This window comes from Octopus bimaculoides, chromosome 15, assembly GCF_001194135.2.
Source record: "Octopus bimaculoides isolate UCB-OBI-ISO-001 chromosome 15, ASM119413v2, whole genome shotgun sequence".
Classification (NCBI taxonomy): Eukaryota; Metazoa; Mollusca; class Cephalopoda; order Octopoda; family Octopodidae; genus Octopus; species Octopus bimaculoides.
In genome coordinates this window covers 36838553-36850063 of record NC_068995.1, presented here as the reverse complement: position 1 = coordinate 36850063, position 11511 = coordinate 36838553, and the positions used below count along the sequence as shown (strand labels likewise).

The following is an 11511-nucleotide window of genomic DNA, read 5'->3' as shown; positions in this document are numbered from 1 at the left end:
GTGCAATGTCAATGAGGTCTTTGCTTTTGTGGGACCCAAGTCAGAGGAAAGAGGCAGATGTGAGGTAGTAGTTTTGTCCACACCTTGAGGAGTTGGTAGTGACGAAGGAAAGTTTCGTGCTTTCTCCACTGTGGTGCATAATGCTTTGAGGGGACTCGTATTCCCACACACAAAACACTTCGTTTCTTTTCCCTTTTATATAAACGGACATCTGTTCGCATTCTCCAAAACAGAAGAAAAATCAGGAATGCGATTTATTTCCTCTGGAGAACTAGTATCTGGAATTCCAGTCCTACTGAGTTGTTGGGTGGACTTCACCTCCACAATCTCCCTATGCTCTTGCAAAATGGCTAAAACTCTCACTGGATCATGGTGAACCAGCATGTTCTTGACATGAATTCGAGTCAAGCTTTAACCCATGTAATGGGGGAATCATCACAAAAGCAAGTGATAATCGCCATTCTTCTGGCTTCTTGTTCACTGCTGCATATAACAGTTACCGTCCCCTACTGCTTACCTTTGCATATATGTAGCACTGAGGGCCACACATTTTGGAGACATTTTTCAGTCTCTGCCAGAGTAGGAAATTTAAGTTTCCTCTCCTCGCAAGAAGCATATTTGTAGACAATTGTTTATCATTCAGAGGGGTTGCTTTCCTCCTCACTGGGGCACATAAGATCTTATTGCAAAATGTCACTTTTGTACTGCAGTGCTTTATTTTTCAAATCTTGAACTGAATGGACGGTCTACTAGCTAGCTGCCTTCGAAAAAATAAAGCATTATTATAGTTCTTTATATTATTGTTGCTGCTGCTGTTGTTTTCCACACAGTTACTATTGATAACTGCTTTGTTCTTTCTGCTGTTGTTATTGTTTTCAAAGTGGAGGTGCAATGGCCCAGTGGTTAGGGCAGCGGACTCACGGTCATAGGATCGCGGTTTCAATTCCCAGACTGGGCGTTGTGAGTGTTTATTGAGAGAAAACACCAAAAGCTCCAGGAGGCTCCGGCAGGGGGTGGTGGCGAACCCTGCTGTACTTTTTCACCACAACTTTCTCTCACTCTTTCTTCCTGTTTTTGTTGTGCCTGTAATTCAAAGGGCCAGCCTTGTCACACTGTGTCACGCTGAATATTCCCGAGAACTACGTTAAGGGTACACGTGTCTGCGGAGTGCTCAGCCACTTGCACGTTAATTTCACAAGCAGGCCGTTCCGTTGATCGAATCAACTGGAACCCTTGACGTCATAAGCGACGGCGTGCCAACAACAATTGTTTTCAATCTTGTTCATGTTGCTGCTTTTTTATCTTGTTCCTGTTATTGCTGATACAGTTGCTATTATTGTTGCTTCTGTTGGTGAAGCTGCTGTTCACATTGTTGTTACTGCTGTTGTCATCACCTTTGTTGTTGTTTTCAGTCTTTGCTAGTACTGTTGCACATGTTACTACCGCCATATCAACAAGAGGAAATTCTATTTCTCTTTTGGCAAGAAATCAATTTTAACTTCAGCCACGGCTGTGTTCAATGTTACAACAGTGTCAACAGAACGCTGCTTGCTGTCAATTATTATGATTTTCAAACATTTTTTTTAAAATTGCAGAAATAAATGAATTCTTGTCTTCACAAAAATGCACAAGAATCATTACTGAGTTACACTCCCAAAAAGGGGGTGCAATTACACAAAAATGTTGCCACCACAATCCAGACAATGCAAGCAAAACAATTATTTTAAAACATATGATTAAACGGGCTGCAACCAGCTGAAACATTTGATTAAACACTTACAAATCACAGAACTCCAGCTTTGTATGTCTTCACAGAATGGTGGCCATTATAATAATAATAATAATAATAAGAGCACTCAGAGAGTGCAAACCTCCGCCAAGGCAACACCAATGTCTTCTCAATGATTAGCCAGAGATGTTTTTTTAAAATGAGAATATCTGAAATAAACTCAACTGCTCTCAAAATTGAAGTAAAAAAAACAGGAAAAATAATCCAGAATCCTTGTCCACTACCAGATCGAACCCAAAATCTAATCAGTCCGTGCCAGTCACGATGCCAAACATCCCTGAAAGTTTCATCCAAATCCATCCAGTGGTTCTTGATATATCTTGTCCACAGACAAACAAACAAGACTGGAAACAATACCTCCACCAAGGCAAAGGTAATAATAATAATAATAAATAATAATAATAATAATAATAATAATAATAATAACAACAATAATATCAATTTTTATTTTTACATAGGCATGACACTCCATATTTTTAGGTGATGGGAGAATGAGAATAACAACATGCATGCCTTTCCCATAGGCATTTTGCAATGTAATTAAAATGGTACCAACAAGAAATTGAAACCAGAATGCAAGTTCAGCTCACCAAGAACTTACTACCACATCACACCATGATAGTTACTAACAATAAAAAAATGTATTTCAAATTCCCCTGAGGTTATTGTATTAAAAGAGCTAATACTGATTAAATCAACACATGACCTCAATATATCATCTATACATTTCTCATTAAATTCCCACTATCATACCTGCTTCCCCAGAGGAATGATAAAAAAAAAAAATGTAAGCTGACCTAAATGAGACTTAAACTTAGAACAATATCCTTGTCATCAAGTATTGTTACCTCTGAGCAGGTTAAATAGCAGCGATCTTTTACCTTTCTTTTTTGTGTGTGTTCTTAAATATTCACTGAACAACAAATTACTTAATTGATACTGTATATAATATTTCTAGTCCAGTAGTTTACTGTAGTGGTCATATCTACCATTATTGTGATAATAATAATAATAATAATAATAATAATAATAATAATAATAATAATAATGGTTTCAAATTCTGGGGAGAGGAAAATTCAATTACATCAACTCCAGTTTTCAACTGGTACTTATTTTAACAATCCCAAAAGGAGGAAAAGCAAGGTCAAACCTCAGTGGAATTTGAACCCAGAACGTAAAACCAGAGGAAATGCCACTAAGCATTTTGCCCCGCATGCTAACCAATCTGCCAGCTCATCACTTTGATAATAATAATAATCCTTTCTACTAAAGACACAAAGCCTGAAATGTGGGGAGAGGGGATTAGTCGATTACATCGACCCCAGTGTTTCACTGATAATTAATTCATATTCCAAAGAGATGAAAGAAGGCAAAGTCAATCTCAGCAGAATTTGAACTCAGAACTTAAAGATGGACAAAATGCCATCAAGCATTTTGCCTGGCATGCTAACGATTCTGCCAGCTCGCCACCTTAACAATAATGGTTTCAAATTTTAGCACAAGTCCTGCAATCTCAGCAGAGGGGGTAACTCAATTACATCAACCCCAGTGCTCAACTGGTACTTATTATGCTAGTTCGATTAATAATAATAATAATTTCTAACATAGGTACAAAGCCACAAATATCAATCCTAGTAATTGACTGGCACCTCATCTTATTGGCCCCAGAAGGATGAACATCACAGTTAATTTCGGTGGGATTTGAACTTGAAATTTTTTCAATGAATATGATGTATAGATGTCCCATAATAAATGATTTGATCACTGGGTTACCAAAGAAAGTTTCCATCTTATGCTGCATCCAAATTAAGTCAGCTATGTACAGTCCATTCTTCTTCAGGCTATACTCATGATGGAATTTAAACCTCACACTTAAAAGCTAACTAAACTCTGGCAAATTGTTGCATTCAGCTCCAGTAAGGAATCTCTTAGGCAATTTTGAGTTAAATATATTTATCAAAGACAAAGTATAAGTGACAAGTTAGAAACCATAGCAGCAGTGAATAAAATTTTTAGTTTATTAAGTGGGAGGGATACAATGCAATAACTGTATCTGGATATAAATTTAGACCACTCAAGTTACTGCCCCTTTACACAATAACTGCTAGTAAACATTTAATACACTAATGAAGACCACAATGCTGTTAATTGTGTGTCTAAAAACAAGGTAGGAAAGGGTGGTTTTTCTAGCCATTATTAACATTCAGCATGCATGCCTGTACTGTGTGTGTTTGCATACAGAGTAATTCCAACGAACTTCTACACAGTTTCCACTAATTTGATTTCATTCTCAAGACATGAGTTCATCCAAGTCTGACACTCATCCAAGATGTCATATACTGGTATTGAACCAGAGACTTCATGATTGTGAAACAAACTTCTTAACCATTCGGTCATGCTTATTATGTCCTGTACCTGAATTTCAAACTGGGGATTAGACTAAGAATACTGGTGTCATTGAAATAATCAAACCTCTTAGAATTTGATACATAGATAATCCAGTTGATCAAACTACTGGAATACTGGTACATATGTCTGTGGAATACTCAGTCACTTAAGATGCTAATTCAATTGATCATGTAACTGAGATATTCATTGTTGGAAATGATAGACTCAATAACTTACTTTCAGTTGTATGCATAGGCTTGAATATATATGCATCTAAGATGAAGCAGAGTTTAGAGAATCATAGATTGAAACCTGGGTTATGCTATATCAATAGAGGCATGTACACACACACAGTACCTCCCTAAGTATATAAGGTACCTAACTATTTGAAACTGTTACTGAGAAAGCTCCAGCATCATTCTAAACAAATACAACCAACCCAAATCCATATCAATGCTATTATGGCCAATGTTTATATATATATATATATATATATATATATATATATATATATATATATATATATATATATATATATATATATATATATATATATACACAGATGACAAAGATAGACATGTATAGAATACACACACACATATATTACATATACATTCCTACGGGTGACAAATACAAAAAGAGGTTATGCCTGATCACTTAGATGAAGTACTTAAAAGGTAAGTGTGAGAGTAAATAAAAATATTTAATCCATAATCATTAATCCAACAAAATACCTTGTATTACCTATGGTTCATTGGGAACTAAGGAGCAAAATTTAGGAAGAGCTAATTTAACGAGATCTTCCTAAATTTTGAAACTTAGTCCTCGATGAGCCATTGGCAAAACTATATTTTGTTGGCTTAATGATTCTCGATTAAACATTTATATATTTTATATTTATATATATATATCATCATCAGCAACAACCAATAACCTTAAATGACATAATATTTATTTAGCAATTAGTTTTTGTTTTGATTTAATGCTTTCCATGGACTCATCAGTGACTGTGACAGAGTATGCAGTCAGTCAACATTACAAGTTGATGTTTTGTGCTTCAATTTTTGAATGTTACAAAAATTACACAACTAGGTGTCAAATAAAACACTACAATAGATTATTATTATTATCATCATTATTATTATTATTATATATATTTCTACTACTACTGGCTTAATGCAAGTTTGATATTCATAGATAACATAATGTAACTGTATTTTGAACTTCATATCATATGACACACTGGCAGTATCACCAACTACAGAACTTCTTTTAAGGCTTTTAAAAACATCGCTGCATGTTATCATTTAATATCTGACTCTTGAATATAAACTTATATATCTTCACAAATATCATTCACATAATCTTCTCTACAACAAAATATTTATCACATCTTGTTCAAATTCATTAATTACAACCCTGAATTATTTTAAATAAGATGAGCAGATGGATCAAAACGTACAATTTTAAAAACAAACAAAAGAATTAATGTAATAATAATTTAAATATTCCTCACAGACTTCAGAAAATAAAAGATTCCCACAATATCTTAAAATTATTCTGGTTTCATAGAGGGGAGATGGGTATTTTCTTTATTTATTTGTGTTTTTGTTAAATAAGCTTATTCAAACAGCCTTTGTAAAAGACAAGTTCTGTTAATATAGTGGAGACTTGGAAGCTGTACATGTCATCATTTAAATAGTAGAAATAACAAAGACTCACTAAATCAAATCAAGAAATATTTACATCAAAAATGTTAAATAAAAACTTCCAGTAGTCTATAACATGTTTTAGCAGAGATTTTTATCTCTAGTCACGATTTTAATAAAATCCATTCCTCATTTCATTTTCTTCAAATTATCCATCAACATTATTAGTAGTTCATTTATTTTGTTTATGATGCAATGTCCAAGCATCAAACCCTGTATTGCAAAACAGAGGTATAATGAAAGAGATAAACTACCAGCACCTGTGATCACTGTTGCTTTAGAAGTCTCAAACAAGACAGAACATTATTTCAAACAAGTATATATATATAGAGAGGGGGAGAGTTAGCAAGACAGACAGAAGAGAGAGATGGGGGAGGCAGAAAGAGAGAGAAGAAAGAAAGAAAGAGCAGTAAAGAAGTATACTAAGAGATCATAAAGTGACTCGTCTTACTTTGGAAAAGTAAAATGAAGAAACATTTACAAAGGAAACCATGTAAACAGTAACATTATCATCATGAATATTTCTTATCAACAAAATGGAGATGCAGTGGGGTCAATAATTTTGAATAAATCTTTTAACTTGGGTTGATCTGGAGGAAGTACAGGAGGGTATTGTTGTAGTGGCCCACTCGGTTGCATTTGAGGGGGAAAATTTGAAGGAGGGTCAGATGTGGAAGGATGATTAGCAACATCTCTGGGATCAAGGGAACCATGTGTAGTGTCATTACCTCCACTAGAATGAGGCTTACCAGAAGGTAAAGTTGGAGGCCCGGAATCAGGTCCACCTGTCCACATTTTATTATTATTATTGCCACTCATTTGCCGATTAGCATTAGGAGGCCTGTTATAACTATTATATCCAGAATTTGGTTCAGGTTTGTCTGCTTCTGTACCTAATGGTGAACTATACTCCATGTTAACTTTACGCTGTCCAGTAACCTTTCGAATAGGCGGTAATGAGCTACCACTTTCACCAGCAGGTTTCCGTTTAAAGCGAGGGTCATTTCGATGATCTAATTTAGGCTGCGACACCTCTGCAGTACTTGAGTCTGACGGTTCAGTTTTGCTTTGGCTTTCCTTTGGATTGCTTGGTCGTACGGGATGAAGGGGAGCAGGTGTTTCTTGTGTACGAGGACCTCGTTTCTCGTTAGCGGAATCTACAGGTGGTCTTGGTACAGCCGGATTTGGCATTTGTGCCAGCATTGGGGGTAGGTTTTGTTCAGCAACAGGTGACTGCTGTTTGTTGGCTCTAGGATCATTAGATGCTCGTCCAGGAAATGGCTTAGATGACTCTTGTTTTAATCTTCGAGGATCAATCGGCCGAGAAGGTCCAGCTGAACCTGGTTGTAGTCTCAGCAATCTTGGATCCAAAGGTTTTGCAGGTGGAAACTGATCAGGTCCACCTCGGGAAATGCGTGGATCTGCAGATTTATTTGGTTCTGTATTGTCTTTATCTTCAACCTTTTTACTTACAATACGAGAATTAGGAGGCAGTATTCTTGTCCTGCGAGGATCTTGAGGCCTTTTAGATGTTGTAGATGCAGCTGCTGTTGAGGTAATAGGTGGTAGGTTTACAGGAGGTAACGTTGGCATTGGTAAGTCATCAACAGTAGTATCTTTACCAGGACGATTTGGATTAGGCACAACAAATGATTTGATTAAATTTTTATCTGGATCACCTGGTAGAATTTTTTGCTTCAAGGACTCAGGAGGATTACTCAGATGTTTTTGGATCCGGGGATCATCTTTATATTTAGAATGAAATACATCGATGGTAGCTGAAAGTGGGATTTTGTAAGTGGAAACTTCATACAGTCGATAAACAATCTCACCAGGGGGAGTTGAAGGAACAACAACAAAGTCTTGAGGAACAGGAACTGAAGAAGGTGGGCTGGTTTCTGTCACTGCAGGTTTACTAGATATCAATCGTGGGTCAGTTTTCACAGGTGCTGCTGCAGTTGATGGTGGTTTACTATCACTTGAAGAAGTTGTAGCTTTTGTTACCTGTAGGCGAGGGTCTCTTCTGGCCGAACTATAAAAATACCAACAAAATTATTAGCAAGTTTCTACCAATCGCAAACTAGAAATCATAAATTCATCTTGAAATAACAATGTGTAACAAATTTCGATTTTTTTTTTTTTTTTTTTTTTTTTTTTTTTTTTTTTGTCTTTGGTCAGTAAATGTTATTTCCTGCTTGCTTCTACCTAGAAATCAAAGGAAATTACTACTATTCCTTTCAAACTTCACTTTTGTGGCCTGGACATCAATGTTTTGAAACTGACCTATTTTCCATTACATTACAGATTCAACGTTGAGTTGCTGAAGCAGAAATATTGTTATAGCAAATATTCTGCTCAATGCTACGGATTTGCTTGTCAATTGCTTGAGAATGTCCCTTAGTGGCTGACAATATGAGCATCTCTCAATCAAGAGCAGGAGTTGTTGGGGAGTATCATAGCCATGTGTTGAGAGGGGAATCTTTAGGGTTTGAATAAATGTAACAAAAGCAAAGTTTGAAGGAAATGTTAGCCATTTCTCATACTTTTTAAGGGTAAGCAAATAGGAAATAACAGTTACTACCTAATGACAACACTCATGTTACACAGTGTAATTTTTATAAATCACATAAAACGCAAAAGAAGTAAAACTAAGATAATATCAATCATGGTTTTAAAGGACTTTCGTGAAATGAACAGAAAAATTTGACAGTGGAATTAAGGCCTTAGACATGGTCATAATTTCAACGTTACTAGAATTTGTTGGAGTAAACAAGACAATTAAGACCCACTAACTTCACAGATGAGTGGTTAATAACAGGATGGGAGGATAGTAAACTGCAAAATCAACAGTTAAAACAAATAAATCATCCTGTCCATTCAAAGAGGGGAAAATGGGTGTAAAACAAACAAAAACTAAGCATTCGTGTCAGGTAACTATCAACTTCAACTCATAATCATAAGAAAGATAGCTACAATATACAATGACTGAAGGTTACGTCTTTCTTGTAAAAAGTGTTGTCATAAAATAATGAGACCTTTCATACACTTGTAGTTTTAGTTGGGTATAGAGAATTGTTTTGCCCAAGGAAACAATGAAATGTTCTTGGTTAGATATAAACTAATGACCTGAGAGAAAGAAGTCTGATATTTCATTCAGTCAGGCAAATGTTGCAGCAGTTTAACTACTACTATAAGTGTTACAAGAAGCATTGTTGATATCATTAATATTTAGAGGACAGAATCTCAATCTTTCATTTTTAAACTTTGCAATCTATTGGCAATTAAACAAAAGTGTCTACTGCACTTTGCATGGTAAGTTAAAAATTGCTGACACAATTTGCAACAGAAAGTTTTAAAAAAAAATACTGCTTTCTTTGTCACATTAACTCCGTAAAGAGGAGTTAATAGGGGAGGCACATTTGATGCATTTATATGTGTCCAAACCAGTGGATTTAGGATAACAGTTTCAAACAGAAAAAGAAAGTGATGGAGAGGGAGAATTTTAAGACTCACTACACTGAACCAAGGTTTATTTTTATCAATTATATTATTTTCCTAACATGAATAGTGACACTCCGTCAGTTACATTGACAAGGGTTCTGGATGATCCGAAATTAACATGCACATGGCTGACAACACCACAGACATGTGCACCCTTAATGTAGTTCTCAAGGAGATTCAGCATGACACAGAGTGTGACAAGGCTGGCCCTTTAAAAATACAGGTACTACATATTTTCACCGGCTGAGTGGACTGGAGCAACATGTGCATCTTGCTCAAGGACAAAATGCGTCGCTGGGAATTGAACTCACAACCTTACTATCGTAAGCCAAATATCCTAACCACCAAGCCATCCATGCCCCTTCCCAACATGAATAGCACAAAAGAAACAAGTAAGAAATAAGTAAATACCTTGTGTTTGAGGTAGATGAAGCTGCACTGCCAGTAGCTGACACAGTAGATGTAGCAGATGAACTAGAACAAGTACTAGTGCCAACACTACTACTACTATTATTATTACTACTACTACTATTACTGTTATTACTAGTAGTAACTATTGTACTAGTAGTAGAGACTGTTGTTTGTGATGATCCGCCTGCTCCTGCAGATGTGACTGCTGGCTGCCCACGTATAGCATTAATCATTTGCATGATATTTAAAGTGGAGTTGTTGGAAATGTCAGGCTGGGGTTGAACTGGTGGTTCAGGAGGCTAAGGAGACAGAATAAAAATTTTAAAAGCCATGAAACATACAATAGAGAAAATAGAATTTAGCATGTATTTATTTCTTCATCCAGACAAATAATATTTTCAACACAAACTATTTGGTGTTTTTGTTATACTGATTGCTTACACCAGTAAAAGTCTACAAGTTACTAAGAAACAACAGAGAAGAATCACTGTGTGGTTAAAAAGCTTGCTCCAGAACCAAGTGGTTCCATGTTCAATTTCAATATGTGGCACCTTGAACAAGTGTTTTTTTTTTTAACATAGACTCAAGGTGACCGACACCAGAAGAATTTTGTACACAGAATATGTGTAAAAGCCAGTCATGTGTACATGCATTTGTGAAATATTCATTGTATAAAAAAAATGGGGAAGGACAAAAGGAAATGGCAAAGGGTCAGAAACTGGGCTGGGGGATACTGGAGGAGAAGGAGGTGAAGTATATAAGAAAGGAGGGAGGGGTTTGAAAATGCAAATATCAAAATATGTCTATTCTGGGGAGGGAGGTGTGGGGGGGGTGCACATGCATGTATGTTTTTGTAGTTGTCTTTCACCACTTGATAACTGGTATCAGTTTGTTTATACCCCTATAACTTAGCAGTTCAATAAGACACAGATAGAATAAATACCAAACTTAAAATATGCACAGAAGTGGATTTTTTGATTGATCAAACTCTTTAAGGTAGTGCCCCAGTATTATTGCAGTCTAATGATGATCATCATCATCATCTTCATCATCATTTTAACACCAACTTTTCTATGTTCTGTCAGCCTAATTAATGTACATACCTGTTTATTAAGGTTTTTTAAGATTTCAGCTAACTTTGGGCCACCTTCTCCATCTTCATCTTCATCACTTGAATACCAGTCATCAATATCATCAACTACAAAAGAAAACAATAAATTTCAAAAGGCTGAAGATATTCAGGCAATGAACATTCTTGTATAAATATATAGCTATTTAAATATTAACAGAGCAGATTTACACAGAGTAGAAAGACAGAAAAACAAAGGGGAGAAGATGGGGTATTTCAGGTTTGGCAGCTGTTTCGGGGGCCTCAGAATTACGCCATAATGTTGGCAGATACAATGTATGTTTGTGTGTGTGGATTATATGTGTGTGTACGTGCATGTGTGTGTTTGTGTATCTGTGTGTGAATGTTTATACTTTGTATCATCATCATCGTTTAACGTCCGCTTTCCATGCTAGCATGGGTTGGACGATTTGACTGAGGACTGGTGAAACCGGATGGCAACACCAGGCTCCAGTCTGATTTGGCAGAGTTTCTACAGCTGGATGCCCTTCCTAACGCCAACCACTCAGAGAGTGTAGTGGGTGCTTTTACGTGTCACCCGCACGAAAACGGCCACGCTCGAAATGGTGTCTTTTATGTGCCAC

The 11511-nt window shown here is 36.1% G+C and overlaps 1 protein-coding gene across 1 annotated transcript in view; it reads right to left on the bottom strand.

Moving 5' to 3' along the window:
- Window positions 1–5112: 5112 nt before the first annotated feature.
- The window catches only part of LOC106882725 (zinc finger CCCH domain-containing protein 4), a 30609-nt gene continuing 24210 nt past the window's right edge, over window positions 5113–11511 (bottom strand). Inside the window, exons 13-15 of the mRNA XM_052973398.1 lie at window positions 10902–10996; window positions 9799–10097; window positions 5113–7918 (exon numbers count right to left, since the gene is read on the bottom strand). Of these exons, the coding sequence (XP_052829358.1) occupies window positions 6415–7918; window positions 9799–10097; window positions 10902–10996 (1898 nt within the window). The 3' untranslated portion in view covers window positions 5113–6414. The remainder of the gene's footprint in view (window positions 7919–9798; window positions 10098–10901; window positions 10997–11511) is intronic.